Source organism: Pocillopora damicornis, chromosome 9 (assembly GCF_964200805.1).
Source record: "Pocillopora damicornis chromosome 9, jaPocDami1.2, whole genome shotgun sequence".
In the NCBI taxonomy this organism is placed as follows: domain Eukaryota; kingdom Metazoa; phylum Cnidaria; class Anthozoa; order Scleractinia; family Pocilloporidae; genus Pocillopora; species Pocillopora damicornis.
Genome location: NC_142678.1, coordinates 13,895,819 through 13,920,627, shown reverse-complemented (window position 1 = coordinate 13,920,627; position 24,809 = coordinate 13,895,819). Strand labels below are relative to the sequence as shown.

Below are 24,809 nucleotides of genomic sequence, written 5' to 3'. Positions count from 1 at the left end.
CAAAAGAAAAGACAGAGTTAGGGTACCAAAAATGGAAGGGTAAGAGAGGACGAAAAAGGAAAAACATCAGGACGGCCGTCTTTTTCCGGTATCCGGGCAGGAAGAAAAAGAGGAAATTGAAGAAAGTGAAGTTGAGATTATTAATAAAGTATAGAAGAGGAAAAATCGCCAAACTAGAATGAGGATCCAAAATTTAAGGAGTAGGAACAGGTTCAGCAACAGCGATAGAGAGCTCTCCCAAAGTTTCGTTTGTCACTGTCACATTTTGCCATGCGGATACTTCCCTTCTGAAGATGAGAAAAAAATAACTAACTGAAACTACAAGGAGATGTTTAGAAACAAATCCCTTTCCTGAGAACCTTGGATATAACAGAATTGCATTGTTCGTGACTTTCTTCAATAATAATCTCTCGATACAAAGCGTGCAACTTAGCCGAATTTAATCACGATACTTCGTTTTCTTCACATTCAGCTCTTCATCAATAATATGGAATGTGCGATCAGAATCTTACCCCTTTTCGCAAACATGCCTACAGGTAATGTGAAATTAGGGTTGAATTTTCAGAACCAGAGTCCCAAGAAAGACCGGGAGAAAAAAGAATACCTTTTGCCCTTAAATGTTGTAACAGCTGATTTTCTCCGCAGATAATTTTCCAAGATAGAAGCTGTGCTATTCCTAGAAAGGTGAAAAACAAGAAATGGAAAAAGGAAAGAGAAATAATTGCATGGGAGAAAAGAACCGGACTAAGACTGAACTTTGAACACTTTCACGTAACAAGTGCGTCGAGGGAGAACAACCAAATTTGGATATATTCGTACGAGACATGTTAAGGAACATGAAAAATTGCTGACACAATACCTTTTGACAGTCTTAGTCGAATGAGTCAGTCTATGAGTCACTCGATAAAACCATTCATTTGATTGATCCGATTCAATCAACTCGGTCAGTCTGTCAGTTAGCAGGCCAGCTGGCCGGTTACATAGCTGGTCAGTAAGTCTGAGTCATTCAGTCAGTAATCCAGTTAGAATTTCGAACTCTTTTCAAGATCTTTAAAGGAACGATTACTTTCTTGGCGAAAACAAATAAAGCAATTAATGAAATAAAGCCTGACTTGATGTGTTAGATCTGAGGTCGCCCAGGATTTTAACATACCTGACGAGAATGTGCTGTCTTTGCTTTGGCATCGGTAAATGGTTAGACATTCTAGTCTTCTTGGATAAGGACGAGAAGGTTCCGTCTCCTGTCTCTTCTCTGTATTGGTATATTACTCTGTACAGTTGTAGAACCCACACACTTCTCGCAAAGAGTAGGGAACGTAGCTCCCGATGTTGTGGCCTGATCTTGTCATTGTTTAGACAGGCCCCTATTTAAACCAGCTCTGAGCCAGCCTGTCTAAATATCGCAAATACATACCCAGACTGCAAATGATGTGGTTGACTTTTCCAGATGTACGTTACGGTGACCTACCTGGAATTTAAAATTACCCAAGGCTGTGCTCCGCCCTACTCTTATTTATTTTCTTGTCCATTCGTCCAACAAAAAGATAAAATATCTCTTTAAGGAAATTGGCAAAAAAAATTTGATTAGGGATGGAGAGAAATTCAACTAAAAGAGATAAAAATTATTACGATCAGGAGGAAGTGGACTACAAGCAGTCCCTCCTTTTCGGCGGAGTCCGTCGCATCATTCAATAAAAAACGTTCATGCGTCAATCAACAGGCAGTCACCGGGCATTTCAATAAACTTTTCAAGATTATTTAGCCCAAATTCCCGCCAGTCAGAGCCAAAATTAGGTTAAAATTCCTCACCCAAATGCGGGATACGATCTTCCTTTTCTAAGTAAATACAAGATTAGCGACCGTGACTTTGTTCGATATGTTTTCTTCTGAGCTATCTGCTCGCGAAAGTGAACTTCTTATCTTTAAAAACCCTCCATATCAAACGATAGACCACGTTTATTCTGCTGCAAAGACTTGACAGCTCTGGTTTAAGTTCCTCACCCCACCCAGGAAAGGGTCAAAATTTCTCTCCTCCCCTGCTACGGAAGACAGTCAAATGCCTGTGCGTTACTCAGCCGGGGAGAGGGGGGGGGGGGGGGGGATGTTGAAGCTTCGAAATGAGTGGAATTCAATTTTTTCGTGTAACTCGCAAGGAATAAATGTTATTTAAATAAGACTAGAGGACATCGTAATCACATTCTATAAGCCCCGGCTCAAAATACTTTCGTCAAAATGCGTTGATTGTTATGTAAAAACAGTTTTTGCTGTCTGTCATACAAAAACCTATATCAAAATGATCAATATTGGCTAAAAATGACGGTAAACAGTTTTCACCGGAAGTTACAGTTTCAATTCAGTGGATATTAAAACCTTAACATCATTTTAAGTGGGGAATCCTAGAAATTTGATTTCTGAGAGTCATATATAGTAACTACCCTTGTGGCAGCTGAATCGAAACTCTCCCATCAGAAACGAGAAATTTTCTACTATTTAGAAAAAAAATTGGGGGAATGAGAAATTCCGGGAACTCTTGTACCCACGGCCGTTCTGCACAATTTCATATTTTCGTTTTATTTTTGTTGTTTCGTTTTATTTTATTTCCTTAAGCGGTCCAAAAACATGCTGAACTTTAATTTTAAATTTATTTTGCCAATTTCTTCTGATATCTTCTTAAGTGGTTTGATCCGTACGTATTCGATGACCTTAAGTTTCAGTAATCATTGTTTGCAAAAAAAAAAAAGAATTAAGTATGTAATAACTGAAGTGTAAAGTTGTTTATTTTCCATGTGATATTCATAGCTTCTGTTGGACTGTTACCATACTTAGATGTGTTCAGGATTCAGAGCTGGTTTTTTCCCCGCCTTTCCACTGTTTCGCTTTAGTTATTTATCGTGTCCAGAAATTTAAATTCATTGGTGTTATAATATTTCTTTAATGTTTTGTTGAGTAAATGTTAATGCTTGTGTTCTAAGACAACTTCTTTAACCAAGAGGGGTCACATGGTACAGTTGTCGAGCTATGTAGAAGGACGGTACTATCAACATCTGACTACATCTTAGAAATGTTGATCTGAGTGATGGTTACAGTACTAAACACATTAGATAGTCCCGCGGACGCTGTAGTAGCGAGCAAAGTGTGTATTTAAGAGCTAAACACGGTCTCTCAGTGATTCAGGAACATCTTAAAGTGCAACTCAAGACAGGAATCAATGCCCTTAAGAGGCTTGTTTAATCAGTAAAGAAGAACAAAGAAAATCATTTCCGGTGTCTGTCCCGTCAAACGTGTCGCCTAAAGTGTCACACAAGCTATATGCAGTAGGAGTTTACTGCTCCTGGAATGGCTTACAGCTGATACAGGAGAGGAGAGAGTTGACTTGCTGCATGACGTAAGGATAGCTAAGGCGCTGCGTAAACAGGATATAGAGCATCGTGATGTATCATGGATATTTGGTCAAGATGGTGTAGAGAAAATTAAGATCTTACAGTTTAGATCGGCCTGAACAGAAACGAGATTGGTAATATAAAAATCATAACTAACCTATTGACGTAATATTATTCACATCTAAAGGGGTTACATTACAACATCATGATTACAAAAGTTGGAGAAGGGGCGTTCACAAGTACCACCCCCAAGTTACTACGTGCTAGTCATAATAACTATCTAATTGGGAAACATGAAGGGTATCACACGTTTACAGCTTTAAGAATGAGAAGTGTCCAACGTGACCTTTTACCAGAGAGATTCACTCTTCCTGGATTAACAAATTAACTTAATTAATAATATAGCTTTCCCGAGACACTATCACGAGTTCTAATTACCGTAGAAACTGAACAACTGTTTCCATGTCAACTTCTCGATCTTAACGAGGAAAACGTGACCAAACTCCACCGTTAAGATGAGACTTCCAAAAGGAATAAGAAGTAATCAACCTGCCTTTTAATAAATTTTTTTGCAGGAATGGTTTAAAGTAATATAATATTTCCATTCCTTTCCCCGACACCAATATAAGGAAACACTTACGATATTTCAGATTAAATATAGTTAAATTTTTATCGTTTAACACAGGGCGAGAAAAGCACGAAAGCCCGGTTAATGAAACGAAAATTTCAGACACGGCTACTGCATCATTTTACTCGCTTAAAGGGAGATCTATTTCACTCGCTTGCGTGCCATTTTACTCTGCACCGAGCTCGACACAATTCGTTTCGCCGGAAAGATAAGCGAGTAGAGAATGGAAATAACTTGGCCTATTTATTCAATGCAAGAGTCTTTCGTCGAGCAGCAGATCAACCTCGTGATTACATGACCCCATTGCCTTGTTCATTTGATCGTCCCAGTCGTTATCTTAAATATACCCATCCCCAGTACTTTCTTAAAGCCCTCACACAGTGCGAGAGACGGGAAATAATTAAATTTATTTGAACTTGGGAAAGGCTATGAAATTAAAGGTAGCATTTCGGTTTAATTAACCTTTTCGTTTTCTTGCTATCAAAACTGTAAGTTGAACGTTAGGGCGAAAAAAAAAATTTTTAAATAATCTTAAAAATGTCGGTGAGTTCAACAGATTATCACTCGGTGACCCAAACAGGTTGAAGATTGTTTATTTTTGGACAGATTAATTCGTGGCACTGAAGACACAGAAGTTAAACCTTGGCGAGTGAAAATCAGTAAACTGAATGAACACAAAGTAATGTAGCAAGTTATTTAAGAGTTTCTGACAAAAACCGCACTTTCCCCGTTCCTCCGCTTTGACATCTTTGGTGAAGGCTTAGTCCAACGAGAAATACATGCAGTAACACAATAGTGAATTACCCCCTCATAATTTTCTGTCATCTCTAATTTATGATAGAGACAAGTCTTTCGTTATCCTTTTAAAACAATTCTGAATTGATAAAGAAGAATGAATTATTATTGAATGATCATACTGATTTTTTTGTGTTGTTTATCAGTTTGAGTTCATCTTTTGAGTCACGGCACAGTTATGCATTGTCATCATGTGAGCATTCACATATATTGAGTTTCTAATCAGTGATTATGTTTAAAACCGTTTATTTCTGTTGTGACTATTTAAAGCTTCTGATGGACTGTTATTATTCTTAGACATACTTAAAAGCTGGTAACGATTTTGACCTGCCTCTTTCACTGTTTCGCTACCAACTCAAGCGGGCAATATATTGTAGCCGACTATGACTTGACAATCAAGGTGTTTGACAATAGTGGCAAATTTGCGAAGTGTTTCAGACTTCCTCCTCTTATTGATGACAATGGTAAAGAGCTATCTACAGAAAACTGGAAGGTTAAACTGGCGACAGATATAAACGACAACATTTATGTGCTGGTTGAAGAAAAGAATCATCAGCGTTGGATTTTTAAGTTTGATAAATCCGCTGACCAGTATCACAAGTTTCGCGAGAGGACAATGGACCTCGAGTGTAATCTGTGTAAACTGTCAGTTAGTGATAGTGGCAAAGTGATGGTATTGAAAGGAAATTATACAAAGGACTATCATTTTGTGGATCTATACGAGACTGATGGCCAGTTTGTTTGCAGTTTTGGAGAACAAAATTTGAAGAGCCCGCGAGACATCAGCACTGTAAGTGATAGCAAAGCTACAGTGGTGGACTAAACGCCTTCCCATTATGTACACATATTTAGCGAACTCGGTAATCATCTAAGTAAGTTTGATCTCAAAGGGTTTGTGCACTTTCAAACATTGCATTTCAAAGGGAAAGTCAACAAGTCGTCTTGGCTAGTACTGAAGATGAGAAGGAGCTCCTATGTATTGGAATATACACCAAAGATGGTGAGTTTGTACGAAGCGTTTTTATCTACAAAAGTGGCTATTTCCTGTATGATTGCAGTGAGCACTGAAGGACGCATTGCAGCTCTAGGACCTTCATATGTCAAGCTAGAGTCCGGCGTCATGGATTACAAAATAGGATATAAGTTGATTGTTCTATAAAACTGATGCAAATGTTCTTGACTTGTTTCCTCATTCATTTTGCGGAATCAACTCAGGCTTGAGAAAATAACCCCCTTACTTTCTCTTGGTTTGGGCGTAAGGCCTGAACAATTCTACTTTCAAGAGAGGTCTACTGCAAAGTGTATGATCTGATTTCGTTCTTGTCTGGATTGTTTGCTATGTGGGTTTTCTTTTTTTCCTTACGAAATTAATTATAAAACAGTTTAACACATAATACGTTTTAGATAGGACACAGAATCATATACCTTGTTAGCGACGTTTTTCTGCCACTTAGTTGAGTTTTTCACTTTATGTCTTTTTAGACCCTGGAACATTCGCAAACGAATGTAACGTAGTTTCGGTTCTTCTTGATAAACAAAGCTTATCAATTTAGGAATCTCATTCATGATTCTAGGCTAATCATCACTGACCCTCAACCTCGTGTAGGTATATTTCTTTTCAAGATGCGTTTATTAATTTACGATTTTAGCTGCTAATCATTTCTTATACCGAGGTAAAACCAGCACTAGTGGATATATTTGTCTATTCTCGTTATATATTTTTGTCGGAGGACGTAAGGTTATTATAAGGAGGAGCTGAATGTGATTCCTTTCTTTAAGTGAAAGGGTTGATAGACAATTTTCTTTGGATGTATTTGTATGATTTTATATTTTAATAAGCGTGTTCCTAGACCCTGTATAATTGCAGCAGTGGCATTCACTGTAATGATTCCATTTAGCGTTTGGGGCGATTACTTACTTTTGGCACCTCAAAGGAGGGCGCTTATTCGAGACAAGGCGGTAATTAGGGACAGGGCGCTGATTAAGAAAAGGGCGCTTACCGGTATTTCTTTTCTAGAAAAAGCAGAATATGCAAAACAAAGCTTTGATGTTTATTTGAAGAGAATCAAGAAGACTGGAAAAAGGAGTTGTAGTCTCTTGATCCTTCCTGATTAGAACGACCAGACTAGCAATCGTCACACGGAAAACATGTCTTATTGACAAAACGATGGTCTCCTAGATTCGTTCATCCCACATAGATCGTATTTACCACGCTGAAGTTGCAGTTGGGTAAAAATAAGAGATGGACACGCGTGCAGGGCTGCACGCGTACGCTGCTTACGAAAATTTTAGACACGGCTACTGCGTCATTTTACTCACTTAAACGGCGTGCTATTTCACTCGCCAGCGTTTCATTTCATTCAGCGCCGAGCTCGAAACACTTCTTTGTTCTCTGTAATACGTGCGTTTGTTTTTATCGTGCAATTTGAGCGATAGAAAATTTTAATTAGGCGTGCAAACCATGAACACCGGCTCCGCTGCGAAGCCGGCGTGTCAGTTTTCTCGCTGCCGTTCGTTCACCTTATTCTCTGTTTGCCCGTGGAGGGTCACATTTATGACGAGATCATTCGTTTGAAGGAACTGTGCACCCACGTGAGCATAATATAGATGAAAGACTGAGACGAAGACCACAAGACCGACATCTCACTCGTTCGCTGTGCTCACTCGTGAGCTATCGAGTTGAACACTCGAGGAGAAATTCTTCTTGAAATGTAGACTACGTTATTAATTAAAGTTCAAATTCATCATTGTAATGATATTCACACCTGTCTGTTTTGTTTTCAGCTTTTGTTGATTTCCTAGCCACGGGTGGCGTCTCTCCGTTTGAATTATTTCTCTGCATCTTAAACTACTCTAAAAATTTAGCTTCACATTCTCCTGTTCCTTTTCTGGAAAAAAATTTATCGCTGATTTTAGCATGGTCGCGTATTATTGTTTTACTTTCCATGATGGAATTCTTACTGAACAATTTTTAGCCTAAAGGTTTGCATTTTATTATGATACAGCCAAAAAGAAAATGAATTGATCCTCTTTAATTAGTCAAAAAGTAGAACTGGCTCAAAACATCAGATCAATTTCATTCACAGTCATAATGTATTTATAGCTATCTGCTATCTTTCCAGCTGTCGTTTATTTGCCATGAATGATGTTTCCTTGAGTTGTATTTTTTCGCTGTGTCTTCAGTTGCCCGAGGAAAACAACTTAAGAAGTTGAATATTTTTTAGGGTTGCTTCATTTTAACTGTCTAACTTTGAACACATATCGACAAAATTGTCTTCATTTCTTTCGTCGAATATTTACCGGTTAGTGTACAAACTTTGAACCTAGTTGTTGATAGGCCTTCGATTCATTCGCGCCGGAAAAATCGAGAAAAACTTTTAATATCGAAGGAATCTTCATAAGCTGCAAAACATTTTCAATTTCCTGTTTTTTTCCCAGTCACTATCATGTACTGGATGATAACAGCAGTTTTTAAAACTACTATTGGATGGCTTGTGGAGAAAGGCAGAGAAAAAGTAGCAGAAAAACTTAAATACGGCGACGTAACAGATCAACAGCTTCGCGGCATCATCATACGTGAAATTGACGATGTGAAGTCTAAGCTGGATGGAATATCAAAGAAAGAGTTGAAAACAAGCATAAGCTCCTTTAGAGAAGGAATCGAGTACCTGTATAAAGTATTTGAAGAGACTAGGTCGAGGGATGAGCTTACTGAATATGCCACAAGGCAGCTCGCCACTGCAAAAGACAGATTCAAATTTGCTCGTCAAATGGCAACCATTGCTTTTTCAAATGAAGCATTATCAACAACTGACCGCATCTTAGCAATGCAGTACCGAGTGATGGCAACAGAATTAGAAACAATAGACCATCCCGCAGATGCTGTAGCATCATGTAGAGTGTGTATCGAAGAGCTAAACAGTCTGCCGGTGGTTCAGCAAAGTCTTCAAGAGCAGCTCAGGACAGGTATCATGGCAGTGAAGGGTTTATTTAGCAAAGAAGAACGACGGAAAGTTATTTCCGGTGTCTGTCTTATCAATCGTGTCGTCTACGATGTCACACAAACAGTATCCGTTAAAGAACCATTGCCACAATGGCCCATGATTGATACAGGAAAAGAGAAAGTTGATCTGCTGCGAGACCGGAGAGTAACAAAAATACTTTGTAGACAGGGTATGGAGAACTGTAGTGTGTCATGGATACTTGGTCATTATGGCGAAGAGGAGCACAGGTTAAATAATCCGAGTGGTATCGCTACCAACTCAAGCGGGCAATATATTGTAGCAGACTGTGACAATACAATCAAGGTGTTTGACAAGAGTGGCAAGTTTGTGCAACGTTTCAGAGTTCCTGCTCCTCTTTTAGATGACATGGGTAAGCAGCTATCCTTTACATACCGGGTGGTTCATCTAGTCGCAGACATGAATGACAACATTTATGTGCCGGTCAAAGAAACCAGTTGTGAGGACTCATACTGGATTTCTAAGTTTAACAAAACTGCTGACGAGCATAACAGTTTTCGCGTCAGGACAATGGGCTGCGAATGCAAACTGTCAGTCAGCGATAGTGGTAAAGTGGTGGTACTGAAGAGAAACTCTGGAGAGAGTTATGGGATTGTGGATGTTTATGAGGCTAATGGTCAGTTTGTTTGCAGTTTTGGAAGACAAATCTTGAGTTACCCGTGCGACATCACTACTGTAAGTGATGGTAGAGTTATGGTGGTGGAAGGATGGCTTTCGACGCCAGGTGTTCACATATTCAGCGAACAGGGTGACCATCTAAACAGGTTTGATCTGCAAAGGTTTCTGAGATCTCCAAAAATTGCATTTCACAGGGAAAGTCAACAAGTCGTCGTGGCCGGTAATAAGGAATCAGACATCTTGTATGTAGGGATATACACCAGAGATGGTGAGTTTGTGCGAAGTACTCTTATCCATATGGGAGAGTCCTTTATTCTGAATGGGATTGCAGTGACCACCGAGGGACACATTGCAGTAGTAACCCGGATTCTAGGTTCAACAAAAAAAGTAATCATCATTTAAAAAACGCACTGATTTTCCATTCTTACTTTCACGTTTAGTTTACTAACTGTTTATTATTACATAATAATAATAATAATAATAATAATAATAATAATAATAATAATAAACACAAAGCCTTTATTTTTCACAGGGCATGATGTAGCTTGAGACAAAAGTTTTATGCCTAGAATGAAAGCCTTTATAGCCTCAATTTATTAACTTTTGAAGCGTTGAAATTTAATCGAACAAATGTGATGCAGTTTAGAAAATTTTCTTGGAAAATAAGTACTACATCATTGATCATGTAGGAACTTTATTGACGGCTCCAGGCTTAGCTAGAGATATGATGCTTATTTGGCAATCAACCTAATGGTCCTCACTTCTTTAGATATATTAATAAAATTGCACATTGCAACTGCCGTATATTTCCTTGTAATGCGAGGAAATACTTTTTTATGTCATGGCAAGGTGACACATCTGACACAGCAATAAGCTGAGATATTTGTTTATTCTCATTACCTGTTTACTGGATAATGTATGGATATTGTAAGGAGAAGTTGAATGCGATTCTCTTGTGTGTGTGAAAGGGCTTGATATCCAGTCTCTCTCACATGTGTGTGCGTCATTTTATATTTTAATCATGGTGCTCCTATCTTTCGATAATTTCAAAACTAGCCTTTATCCGTCTTTTAAGCATAATGCGTGGACAGTTACTGCTGTGATAGGCCTAACGTTTGCTTAAGTAGTTTTGAATGCTTGTGCTTTTCATGTCGCATGTTTCATTAATCTAATGAAGTATTTAGCTGTCGTTTCTTGCGTGACAATTTTGAGGCAAGACCAATTTCTGCAGTGAACTTTGTCGCGTGACAAATCTAGATGATAAAAAATTAGTAGAAAGATCGATCCTTAGAGATCAATTAAACTTGTCAGTAAAGACTAATTATTTCATAGCTGGCTAATCAATGTTAGGGGAAAAATTCATGTGTTTTAGTTCGTGTAATGTTAGTTCAAGTTTCGTTTCAATTCAAATTTTATTTTTCAAGTTTCAATTTATTTCTTGTATTCTGTTTGTTCTTTGACTCGACCGGTCGAACTATAAAGAACGATGAACAAATTGCTCCATTCAAATTGTTGTTACCATTGTGTAAATTATAGCCAAAAATTGAATTGTTGACGTATCATAAAATGACATACTTAGGGTTTTTCGTGGGTTTTTGGGCATATATATTCGCTAATTTTCCATATGTATTCGTACACTTTCATATTTAAAATATTCGGCTTCATTCGGGTTTTCCTTCTAGTAAGTTAAAAAAAATAATTAAATAAAAAAAATACTTAAAAAGCCACAGCAGTTTTTGAGTAGTAAACTAAGAAATTTTTGCTTTCTTCTTGCTTTCATTGTATACCTGTATATTGGTACTTTTGTTGTTCATTACTAGTGAAATATTAAGTAAATATAAGTGTTAATGGTCTTTTTGGAAAAATTGATTCTCACGGTAGTTAGCAGCTGAGTTTATACTCGTAATATTAATTTCCTTTCATACGATAATTTCCACACCAACCTTACATAGATAAGCAGAAATTTTTAATTACTTTTCCGCTTTTATTTCCTAAGCTGCTCTACTTTAATTAGATAGGTATATTTTCTATACCAGAGCTGTGAATTCTCACCCAAGTTTCCTATTTTTGATGGCCTCGAATTTGTTGTATCCATCCTTTAAATTTTGAAATTCTTTTCATCGTAGAAACAGCGGGAACATTTAAGTAGTTTTCGTATAACTTCAAGGAGACATTTTCTGCTTCTTTGTGTCCTTGTTCAAATATTGTAATTTGTGTTACAATAGCACTTCACACCAGTTAGTTTTTAAACAAGTACCTTGTACAGCTCTTACTAAAATTAGTTTAGCTTTTACTGTGGCAGGATTTATGTTAGAGTGCTCTTCGAATAAAGTCTGCTGTGGAACCAAAACGCTGTCTCATCCTTGACGTCCGTATAAGCTCGCTCGAAGTAGATCTCAGTGTACTAGGAAATCGTGAGGAGTTTCCGCTCTCGCAAGCCGAGTGATCTCTACCGAGTTATTTCCCCCGTTTTGTAAGTTTTCCGCAAAGTCCAGTTTAGTACGCGAAAACCTATCGTCACAAATTTCACGATTCTGTCGCTCATTACAAAATGTCTCTCATTTTCCTGCAATTTGCTTGATTTCTTCAAACAAGTCCTGAAATCTGATTGGTTGTTGTGTTTTAGTAAAGCGGTCTCATTGCCTAGGATAAAGATGCGATTTGTGGATATATCACACTGGTCACGGAAAGTTGATCACATTGCAAGGATCACAAGTGATTTTTAAAGAAATGTTGTAAAGGATTTTATTCCCCGAAATATCGCATCGAAAACACAATAGTACAGTCAATACTATCGTTTCACTCAGTAAAGGCGGCGACATTTTTGCGCAATTACGCAGAATATTTAAAAACCAGATAATTTGGTTTTATCAGCAGAGTTGATAATGTAAATTGGCTGCTGAAAAGAGTCTCTCTAAGGCAAAAGTTTACAGCGTTAGTCCTTGGTAAGAGCGTCAGTTGATAGAACCAAATTATCTTGTAAATACCCCATCGACACAGCATCACCATTACCCCTTTTTATTTATGTGTTATTTAATGCATGCAGTACTGGGCGGACTGTCTTTCATGTACTGGCTTCTAAGGAACATTCGAGTTACAACTTACGATCGCAACTCCGTTATAACTCGCGATCCCAACAAAAATACCCAATGCCGGCGAGAGGACATGTGCACGAAAACAGATGGACACAAAACGGGATCAACACCGAATCCGAGCGGAGAAACAATCCGCACTTATCCAGATCAAAGTCAAGTATGAGTCGGCTATAGATTCCGCGAAGAAGACTTAATTTTGCTGGATAAGCTTGCACATAGTGCGCTTTTGTGCTTTCTTGGATGGCACGAAAGACTTTCCTTTCCTTGTACTGATTCTAGTGCTTTCAACATGTTTGAAATGTTTTTATCGAGAACCAGGTCACCCTCTTCTGCTTAACGTCACAAGTTGGATGGTGGTTGTTAACAGCATGGGCAAGATCAATTCTTTTTATACCATTTTACTTCTTTTTTTCATTTTTTCTTCCTTTTTTCATCCGAAGGCTTGGCAGGTAAACCATTTTGGAGACTTGAGTGTATCGCTTATCCATTTTTGTGTCTCGATGGACTTATTTCGCAATATATGTGTCGAAACTTTTCCCCTATATACATCAGAGTTTAACGAACAATTCTTCACAATCGTTTTTATTCGTTAAAATACTTGGGTTATATTACGTGTTTCACCATGAAATACAGTGTTTTCATTCGTTATCAATTCCTTTACAGTGATATAAATTAGCCTTCTCTATGGAAATTTTTTTTCCATTTAGTACATAAATAGCTAGAAAAACTTGTAACAGAGAGAATATGGTAAAAAGTTGTGTCAATCATGGAAATTGGATTTACAAGCGTTAAGAAGTATTTACTGTTATATACATCTGTTCAATATCATGAGGAAGTTCGGTGTTGGGAAATTATGAATATAAAAATAATTAGTTATAAGGTATCATCCTCTCAACAATACCTTTATTTCGTTATTGTATTTCTCTGGAGCCTTTGTCGTAAATATTTCTGCTCCAGATTTGCAAACAGAACTTCGATAGAGTGATGATTTCTTTAAACATTATACTCGTGTTTACTCTAAACCCACACGGGTTAAAATGTCTCATGAAAATTACATCTATTCTCACTTTTCGCTCTTTGTACACGTAAAATATGAACATTAACATTTATATGACAAGAACGCTTGCAGTTCGAAATGAATCAATTAAAGGCTCAAGCATATCTATCCGAGCTTAAATTGAGTCTGTTCAGATGAATCAACAGTTCACGAAGAACTCGCCTCTGAGGGCATGTCTCAATCGTGCAATGCGCATGTCAGTCCTGAATGCACTCTTCATCCTCCCCTCCAATACTCATTGGCTGTTGATTAATACTAAGAAGGGAACGTATGGTAGTTGTTGTCACAGTAAGCAGCCCTCTATTCTGCACTAGTCAGATATTCGATTTCATCCGAGCTGTCGGCATCTGCCGGGTTCGCTCAGAGGATGTGGCCGAGCTGGAAGAAATCTAATGAAAGAAAAGAATTAGTTGAAAATCAAGCGTAACAATTTTATGATATGTTAGGCTATGTATGTTAGGCTAAGCAAGGTCTGCATTTGCAACATCTGCATATAAACACACATACACACACAACCCACAACCCACAATTCCCCCATTCACTCTGACGAAGGGGCTAATTCGCGAAACGTTATCTTTGAAACTCTTCACGGTGGCTAATTTACTAATTTAATACTGAATTACCCTATGCAAAGTTTGACTGGTCTTCAGTCTTCCTCGTGGCGCTAGTAGCCATCACAGCAACACGAGGGCAGAGGTGTGATGATAAAGTCGAGTGGAAAAGAGGATTTATCATTTCGGATATTCAGCGGGGTTTATCATTGCCTATTATTCGTTTTTAAATCTTACTTAGCAGATATTTGGCAGTCTTCACAAAAGTGAGTTTTGCATCATGATGGCACAAAACGTTGGAATGAAAGCTATTTCAGCGCGTGGCTGTGTTGATAACGAAAAAAGTTTGTTATGCACCGTGGCCATAAAATAGCTCTTTAACCCTTGACTGTGGTTTCGTTTGATTAACAGCTCGTATAAGCGGTAGACTAACTGAATGTGTGGCTAACTGACTATTTTTACGGTGCGAATGAATTCTTCGAAGTTTTAATCAGTGCTGTTAGTACTAACAAACAGAGAACCGTAAAACAAATCGCTTTAACTGCTTCACGCTCTTTGATCTGAGGTAAGGTCAGTCGGCGCGAAGAGTCCCTAAGAATCTTGCACGTTCGGTTAGAATGTGCTAGGTTAGAACGATTTCGTAGAGTTGAATGGCTGATCTGGAAATCAAACACAATGTTTGGAGAAGATGAAAAAAATCGATAACGGACAGAAAAAGACAAACAGACAGTCCTGCGGATGCTGTAGTAGCGAGTAAAGTGTGCATTTAAGAGCTAAACGCGGTCTGTCAGTGGTTCAGTAAGTCTTAAAGTACAGCTCAACACAGGAATCAATGCCCTTGGGGGGGTTTGTTTAATCAGTAAAGAAGAACAAAGAAAATCATTTCCGGTGTCTGTCCGTCAATCTTGTCGCCTAAAGTGTCACACAAGCTCAGAGTTGATACAGGAGAGGAGAGAGTTGACTTGCTGCATGACGTAAGGATAGCTTAGGCGCTGCGTAAACAGGATACGGAGCATCGTATTGTATCATGGATACTTGGTCAGGATGGTGTAGAGGAGTACTGGATATAAATGATCCGTGTCATATCGTTACCAGCTCAAGTGGGCAAAATATTGCTGTAGGCTGTGACTTGACAATCAAGGTGTTTGACCACAGAGGCAAGTTTGAGAAATTTTTCAGAATTCCAGCTCTTCTTGCTGACAAAGAAAATATAAGAAACAGACTTAAAAATCGCAGTTGTCTGGAGTACATTCTGTACATATATAGCCTTTATGTTAATTATATACATTCTGGTGGTATCAGGCGCTGATATAATAGGTTTTATAGCTAAACTGGATGGCAACTCCTTAGTTTCTTGTCAACACGATTTTTAAGATGTTCGAAATGGGAAAGTTTCTAGCCTGATTATTGGCTCTCTGAACCGGGGGCTCGTTTTTTCACATGAAGTGAAACTTATCACTCAGTGACCTAACAGTTTTAAAAGGAGGTCAATGATTGTTTAATTCACGCCTCTGAAGGCATACTGACACAAAAAAGAAACCTTGTCGGTTAAAAATCACTGAGTGGAATGCAGACCGGGCAATGTAATAAGTTGTTTCCATGGCTACCGACAAAAGCAGTATCTCTCCCTCTTCCTCCCCGTATATATCACTAATGGCAGCAAAATCTAACAAGAATACAATACACAACAAACTCATATGTGACCTTGATTTAAGTATTTTAACTTATGACATGACAATAAGCGATTAAAATTTCGAAAATGTTGTTTCAACCTCTATAGAACGCGATAGGCGGGCGCACGTCGGACAACCACAAACAAAATTCAAGATTCCTTCAATTTTTCCGAGTCAGAACAAGAAACTCACAGTTTTATTTCCTTATCTTGCTATATATTCGTTGATGTTACGAAGAGCAATGCCTATTATTGATTGGTTAAACTTACTGTCAAATGAAACACGCTGCTGCAAAAAGTTAAGTGATTTGTGTTGTGTTTTACCTTGAGTGGTTTGCCTCGCGTTTTCACTTTCTAATCATCTGATTACATCGTACTACTTAATGACGCATAAAACACTCAAAAGAGGCTAACAGCAGTGACGTGCATGAGAGACTAATTATTCATAACAAAATATAGGTTATGTTCCGCAGCCTTCCTTTGTCAACTGTAAAGTGCAAAGCTTGGCGATAACGATATCTGTTTTGATTTAGTGTATGGGTTTGAGTCTATAAATAAAAACTCAGTCTTTCACCCTCTGAGTTCACTCTGCTCGCTTTTCAACCCATCCAATCATTCTAAAAGTAAATTACATCGTTTGTGTGTAGGGCCATAACCTGATAAATAGCCAAATACTAATTTGGTTGAAGGAACCCGTCTCAGCTCTAGGTGTGGTATAACAGTTATTTACGGGTAACAAGATAAAGAAAGAACTATAAATAAAACACATTACAGCTGAGAACAAACCTAACAACTACGGAAGATTTGTGAACAAATATCATTCTTTTTTGCTTCGGGCATCAAACAACATTTCCATTGAGAAGTCGAATGATGTCGTGACCTGATTAAAAATTTCAATGATCACGAGTATCATTTTATTACACAACACAAAAAGAGCTTTAAATTGTGCATTTCCTGATGTCAGTCAGGGATTTCTGATGTTTACATCATTCGTTGGTGAAAGGAAGAAGTTAAGACCACAACAGCCTATTTAAGTGTCTGCAATGAGCAACATAGCTTTTCAAAGAGAAATATGTTTTTCAACAAAGGATTCTCTGAAGAGGCTATAAATCTTCACGCCAGGCTTGATTGCTTTCTCTTTGTTATGCTTTGTATTGTTTCATTTTTTGGGTTGACAGCAATTCTCATTCCAAAATTACAATCATTCTTGAAATTTTGCTATCATTTGCTATTTTCTTTGCGTTCATCGACGCTTAAGAGAGAATTTTTCTGGAGACCGCGTGAAATCAAAAAAATGTGGCACATGTCTAGAAAAAGCCCTACCTTCATACTTCGCTCAAAGATACCTTAGGGTAAGTCTATAAACGTGGTATAATTTTTTTGTTCAGAACTGTTTTTATTTTCTAGAAAATCACCAAACACTGTATCGAGCCCCAACCGCCATAACAGTGGCCGAAATGAAGCCGACGAGTAGGGCAACAAAAACGTTATTCTTCAAAAGCGCAAAAGAAAGCAAGTCTTTCCGAATATTATCTATTTGTATACGAGGTATTAAAAAATGATTTCAATCTAATAACGGGATTATTGACATAACTATGAATTATTGGCGAATATTTGAAAATCGCCAAAATTTGATTGATTAAAAATTTCATTTTGGAGCAGTTTTTCAATAAAAATTTTTCCTACTCGGTATAACTCGGAATCACTTGAGATGAGCATTTCTGAAAATTGGAAACGATGTTCTTTCAAGGATATAAAAATTTATTTGGGGCTCTTAATTACTGCGAAGAAATAGCCCGATCTATTTCGTGCAAATCGCAACGCCGCCGTGTAAACAACCGCAGATAATCCAATTATTCTTTTATTATCGAAGCCATAATTTCTGCAAATCTTACCGCTTTGAGCTGTGCTTTATCAGAAACTCAATATGTTACCCTTACCTTCTGAAACCAGTGATTAAGGAGTGATGTTTCCATTATTTTTGTTTCAAATCGCCATGTTCACTTGAAAAGTATTTACAACGTCCGGCTTGACCATTTACAATACTCGAAGCTGTTCATAAATCATCGCAGACCATCGCAACTCTTGACTTATTTCTGCTTCCATACAACTCCAGTATATACAAAAGTCTTTTTTGCACGATAAACCAAGATGCTTTGATTGCTTACAGTTTCAGTTAAGAAACGTTTGGCTCCCCAAATGGCACAACGATGTTCACCAACGAAGTCGTGTGTCATCACTCATGTTTGTCACGCAATCACGCTAAACGTGCACAGGACACCCAGACAGGCATTCGTCTGCAGACATCGCTGTACCGAGTGCAGGGCCAACTAATATTTATTTCTTAGTCAGTGTTATGTTTTAAACAAAAACCTGCGCGAATTCACTTAAAAAACGCTGTAGATCTCTTTTGAGTGTTTTGAATCAGTGCCATTCTGAAAAACTACTTTTTGACGTTTTCGTAATTTTAGTCACCCCCTGGTACTGACTATACACTGATACATGCGTTGTTATCGACTTTATATCCACGACTTCGCGCTTGCAAAGATTATATTTATCAATAGGCACTTTAAGCATGACGTTTAACGGCAAACGGCAAACGCAAGCTTGCCTTTCATTTTGTTACCTATTTATGGAATTCTTAAAAAAATCCTGCACAAAAAATAAAATAAAATAAAATAACACATTCACGACAAACACAAACCTACTTAATTCCGTGTACACACGCCTAAAGACAGACAAATTGAATTTTTGACGTTCGCGGGAAAAACAAACGTCATGCGTAACCTCTCAAATGACGAACTTCCCAGTTAACTAAAACAACTGGAAGTTAATTGTCTAGTGCTCCGTGATTATATACATCACCTACGTGAGGCTCAAGTTGACCTTGTTTTGATACAAACCCTGTTACTTCTGATATGCAAATCCTTTAATTGTTATGCTTACCAGTTTTTGATCTCTATCGTGTCAAGGTCAACACAAACCTCGCTTTCATACAGAGGCCTGGTTAAATATCACAGAACTGTAAAATAGTCTATTGACAGAGACAAAAACAGTTTTTTAATCCTACCCTCCCTTTCGCTTTTCAAATCACCTGCCCGTCCCCTCGCACCAACAACGCAACAACGCAACAACGTCCCCTAAATCTATCACTCTTCCCTAAGAGCGGTTTTGCGGTGTAGTGAGTGGCCCTGAGCCCCTGACCAAAATAAATATCTCGGTCCCAGGCCGCATGGTGAGATAACGAAAGAGGTGTATTAGTTTTTGGCGACAAGAAGTTAACAACAACAAAAAAAACACATTGATAAAAAATAATTTGATTAAACTAGCTCACGCTACAAAATTAAATGGCTGGTTAAATGTGTGCTTCAGTGGTAGTACTAATTTAAATGTGCCAATTTTTTTTTTACTAGTAACTTCTTGTCCTGTTTGTCATAGCGTCCTATTGTAAATTAACAACATTACAAAGACTTACCAGACCCAACAGGGAGGAATATTCCCGTGCGTCGAAGGATTGCCTTCGAAAGCGCTTTGTTTATACCACGGTCACCCTTTCGTGATTTCCCTTCCTTAGCATGCCTCGATAATTCGGATGGAACACGGCACCGTTGCGAGCCTCTTCGCCATCCAATGCCCAAAGAGGAGCGATGGGCTGGGCAGATAGTCATGTCCGAAATATTGGAAGGCAACGTGAATATCGATGCCCGTGCTAAAATGAGATCTACTTCCGATTCAACATCATTCACGCCCACAGCCTGTTTGTGTGCTGAGATGTCTTTCTCACATAAGCGCAGAGGGACTATAAGAGAAGCTTTTCCTGCAACTCGACTTCGCTTATCTTGGGAGCAGCATCCCCCAACTAATCTTTGAAAGGAGCAATTGATTTCCATTTGGTACGCTCACCTCTTAAAAAAATCGGCGGCCAAACGAAAACACCATTTTAGTTTGCTTTGGAAAATTTATGGCGCGACGCTCATTGTATGGTTAGAAACTGTGCCTAATCTAATTTATTTTTTTAGCGCTGAGTATTTTAGAAAGCTACTCCCAATTTAATTTTTCCACTCCCGCACCTGTCTACCCTGCAAGCCGTCACAATTTACAAAATAGGATAACACATTTTTTTACGTCGATAAAAATTAATGCAGTGAAATTTCCTATATGCTGTAGTAACATATACCTAATTCATTTAGCAGTCTAGGGTGACGCATGAGTGGTATCGCGCTTAAAAAATGCAAACAACGGTAATTTTAAATTCTGGATTTAAAACTTTTTCCCGGAAATAAAAAATAGGGGATAAGAAGGAAAGAAAATAAGTATATTGGTAACCGAGCCTCCTTTCGAGTGACATGTTATTGCGTGACACCATCGCAAAAAACGAACGTCAATGATTCATTTCATCTGTCAGGATGCTCTGGCTCGTTCTATAAAAAAACAAACTTTCATTCTTATTGTGAAAGGAAGACTTGTAAAATGTGAGTGTTCCAAGCTGAAATATGGTTATAACTGTCCAGCAATGCGACGTTTCCGGCAGGAACCTTCGTGAGATGTTTTCACTCTGATTTGGTATACACCGCCTGTAGTGCTGTACTATCGAAGCTGTTGTCAAGTCTCTTTATAACAAGATTGAGGCAAGGAACCAATCTTAGAAAGGTGTTTTTCGCCAGGTGAGCTTAAGAAATCCAGTTTAAAATCTAGTATAGGTCAAAGCGATAAGATTTTGTTGGAATTATGGCTTCGATAATAAAAAGCCTAATTGGATTATCTGCGGTTGTTTACATGGCGGCATTGCGATTTGCATGAAATAGACCGGGCTACTTCTTCGCAGTAATTAAGAGCCCCAAATTAATTTTTATATCCATGGAAAGAACATTCTTTCCACTTTGTAAAAATGCTCATCTCAAGTGATTCCAAGTTATACCAGGTAGGAAAAATTTTTATTGAAAAACTGCTCCAAAATGTAATTTTTAATCAATCAAATTTTGGCTATTTTCAAATATTCGCCAATAATTCATAGTTATGTCAACAAGCCCGTTATTAGATTCAAATCATTTTTTAATATCTCGTACACAAATAGGTAAAATTCAGAAAGACTTGCTTTCTTTTGCGCTTTTGAGGAATAAAGGTTTTGTTGCCCTACACGTCGACTTCATTTCGGCCATTTTATGGCGGTTGGGGCTCGATACAGTGTTTGGTGATTTTCTAGAAAATAAAAAGAGCTCTGAACAAAAAAATTATACCACGTTTATAGACTTACCCAAAGGTATCTCTGAGCGAAATATGAGGATAGTGATTTTTCCGATCATGTGCCACCTCCCACGCGGTGATAAAAAAAATTCGCTCTTAACAAGCTGCTTATTGTGAAGATTCGCTAAAAGACGCTCTCAATTTCTTCGGATTACTAAGTTCCAAGCTGCCATTATGTCTGTAATCATAACAGCAGTTTTCAAAGCGACTATTGGATGGCTTGTGGATAAATGCAGAGATGAGGCAGCAAAAAAGCTTAAAGATGGCGACATAACAGATCAACAGTTTCGCGGCATCATCATGCGAGAAATCGATGACATGAGGTCCAAGCTGGATGGATTATCAAGGAAAGATTTGTTAGCCAGTATAAGCTTCTTTAGAGAAGGAGTCGAGCTGCTGTATGAAGTATTTGAAGATACAAGGTCGAGGAGTAAGTATGGCGCGGATGCAGCACAAGCGGCTTGTGCGGAGGCTGTGTCGCTCACTGAAGGAATGAAACACTTGGAGCTTACTAAATCTGTTACAAGAAAGCTCGCCGATGCAAAGAAGAGATTCGAAAGTGCTCGTGAAAGAGCAACGGATGCCTTTTCTAATGAAGCGCTATCACCAAATGACCGCATCTTATCAATGCAGTACCGTGTGATGGCAACAGTATTAGAAAAAATAGACCATCCCGAGGATGTTTTAGCACCATGTAAAGTGTGTATTGAAGAGCTAAACAGTCTGCCGGTGGTTCAGCAAAGTCTTCGAGAACAGCTCAAGACAGGTTTCAGGGCAGTGAAGAGTTTATTTAACAAAGAAGAACGACGCAAAGTTATTTCCGGGGTCTGTCTTGTCAATCGTGTCGCCTTCAATGTCATACGAACAGTACCCGTTAAAGAACTATTCCCAAAATGGCTCATGATTGATACAGGAGAGGAGAAAGTTGATCTGGTGCGAGATGCGAGAGTAAGAGAGATACTTTGTAAACAGGGTATGGAGAACTGTAGTGTACCATGGATACTTGGTCATGATGGCGAAGAGGAGCAAGGGTTAAAGAAGCCGCGTTATATCGCTACCAACTCAAGCAGGCAATATATTTTAGCATACGTTGACTTCACAATCAAGGTGTTTGACAACAGTGGCAAGTTTGTGCAAGGTTTCAGACTTCCTCCTCTTATTGATAACAGCGGTAAACAGCTATCGATTAAAACCAGCGTGGTTCGGCTAGCCACAGACATGAATGACAACATTTATGTCTTGGTCAGCGAAGAGAGTCGTATGGGCTCATACTGGATTTTCAAGTTTAACAAAACCGCTGACCAGCATCACAAGTTTCGCGTCAGGAGAATTAGCTTCGACTTTGAGCTGTGTGAACTGTCAGTCAGTGATAGTGGAAAAGTGGTGGTGCTGAAGGGTGATTCGAGCAAGAAACATTGGATTGTGGATGTTTATGAGACTAATGGTCAGTTAGTTTGCAGTTTTGGACAACAAATCTTGAGTTACCCGTGCGACATCACCACTGTCCGGTGATGGCAGAGTTATGGTGCTGGAAGAACGGTATCCGACAGTTGTTCACATATTCAGCGAACAAGGTGATTATCTAAACAAGTTTTGTTTGCAAAGGTCTCTATTCTTTTCAAAAATTGTATTTCACAGGGAAAGTCAACAGGTCGCCGTGGTCAGTACTGTGAAATTTTCAGACGAACTGTACATAGAAATATACACCAAAGATGGTGAATTTATGCAAAGTATTTCTATCCATATGGGAAAGTCCTTCTCGTTTCCGCGAGAGATTGCAGTGACCACTGAGGGATGCATTGCGGTATTAACCCGGTATCCAAGCAAAGTAATCATCATTTAAAAAACGCACTGATTTTCCCTTCTTACTTTCACGTTTAGTTTACTGACTAATTATTATGAACGATAAATTGGTGCTTTGCATCAATAATCATGTAATTAACATAATAAGTACAATGCCTTTATTTTTCACATGGCATGATGAAACTTGAGACTTGAGTTTCATGCCCGAAATAAAAGCTTTTATGGCCTCAATTTATTAACAAATGCGATGCAGTTGAATTTTCTTGGAAAATAAGTATTGCATCATTGATCATATAGGGACTTTATTGATGGCTCCAGGCTTAGCTAGAGATATGATGCTTATTTGGAAACCAGCCTTGTGGTCCTCACTTCTTTAGATGTATTAATAAAATTGCACATTGTAACTGCCATATATCTCCTTGTAATGCGAGGAAATATTTTTGTTTATGACATGGCAAGGTGACACATCTGACACAGCAATAAGCTGAGATATTGTTTATTCTCATTACCTCTTTACTGGATAATGTATGGATATTGTAAGGAGAAGTTGAATGTGATTCTCTTCTGTGAGTGAAAGGGCTTGATATCCAGTCTCCCTTAAATGCATGTGCGTCATTTTACATTTTAATCATGGTGTTCCTGCCTTTCGATGATTTTAACATTAGCCGTTGTCCGTCTGTTAAGCATAATGCGTGGACAGTTACTGCTGTGATAGGCCCAATGTTTGCTTAAGTAGTTTTGAACACGAGTGCTTTTCTTGTCGAATGTTTTATTAATCAAATTTAGTATTTCATTTAGCTGTTGTTTCCTGTGTGACAATTTTTAAACAAGACCAATTTCTGCTGTGAACTTTGTCGCGTGACAAAATCAAATGGTGAAAAATTAGTATGATGATCCTTGGAGATCAAATCAAACTTGTCAGTAAATGCTAATTATTTCAAAGCTGGCAGAGCACGTGGGTGAGGTGCTGTGACTCCTTTGCTCTGCTTGACTACTCAAGCGGGCAAAATGGAACTCTTGCTCGCTAATGAAAAGTGTAAATTTTTTTGTATTTAGTGGAAACTGAAATATAATTAGTAAATCTTACCACTTGCTGAATTTGTTCTTGTTTTCCCTTATGTTCTTCTTTTTTGTATGATTTCGTTGAACTTCGAGTACGACTCTTGCCCCACAGCTTCCAACCTCCGTACCACGTTCTCCCATCTCTAGTTCTTTTGCAGCCCTTTGTTTCCCAACACCTGCCCCTCTTTGTATTACTCCCGTCTTCGGTTTGATTAAAAGGACTATAAATTGAACTAATTGCATATCCATCATGTTAAATTTTCGCTCTTCGCCGGAAGCAGCTGTTGTCGTGAGCTGTATGAAAGCTGGCTCCAACGAATGATTCAAGTCACTACTCATCCATTGTTAAACCGTTTGCATTTTTGAGCGTTCAGTTTAAGCGCTGATAGACTGTTATTGCACGTTATTGTTCGGCTGGTCTCGAAGTCACATTTTAAAACTACTCGGATTTCTTCGAGAAATTGAGATCTTTTTAAAACCTCTGCAGAAAGTTTTAAAAGTTGTTCATATATTCTATGATAAATTTATTCACTAGCGGTATGATTCAGCTATGTGATTATGTGATTTTAACATAAATATTTGCAGAAACGAGGACTGATTTTTCATTGCCACATACAAAAATACTGAGGCTGATCAATATGGCCTTAGACGAAGTTGGACCTAACTCGCTTTGCTCGCCGAATAATTCCGACTGCTGACTCTGTTTACATGTTTCATGATTAAATGGAATTAAGTGGAAAAAAATCCCTTTGCTGGGTACAGGTTTTTCACTGGTTGATGAGCAGTAAGAAACAACAAACGAGTGCCTTTTCAATTTCTGCTCTCGCTTCCCGCCCACGTGTAGATCCCTTCTCCCGCCGTCTTAAGCTTCTGCCTTCTGTT

At 38.3% G+C, this 24,809-nt stretch overlaps 1 protein-coding gene, 1 long non-coding RNA gene and 1 pseudogene across 2 annotated transcripts; 2 read left to right on the top strand and 1 right to left on the bottom strand.

The window, feature by feature from the left end:
* The first annotated feature begins 7,956 nt into the window (after positions 1-7,956).
* LOC113677144 (uncharacterized) lies at positions 7,957-11,835 on the top strand. The gene has a single exon (XM_027193902.2). It carries the CDS (start codon positions 8,250-8,252, stop codon positions 9,843-9,845), a length of 1,596 nt encoding a protein of 531 aa, XP_027049703.2. The 5' UTR covers positions 7,957-8,249; the 3' UTR covers positions 9,846-11,835.
* A 1,267-nt stretch (positions 11,836-13,102) lies between these two features.
* LOC149040291 (uncharacterized) lies at positions 13,103-24,055 on the bottom strand. Its single transcript, XR_016179905.1, has 2 exons — positions 23,953-24,055; positions 13,103-13,984 (listed from the first exon to the last, which is right to left on the bottom strand). It is a non-coding gene; the product is annotated as an uncharacterized LOC149040291 (long non-coding RNA).
* LOC149040292 (uncharacterized) lies at positions 21,164-23,951 on the top strand (annotated as a pseudogene).
* Positions 24,056-24,809: the final 754 nt, after the last annotated feature.

Coding starts and splice junctions, on each gene's coding strand:
- LOC113677144 (XM_027193902.2), top strand. CDS start 8,250: ATGTACTGGATGATAACAGCAGTTTTTAAAACTACTATTGGATGGCTT.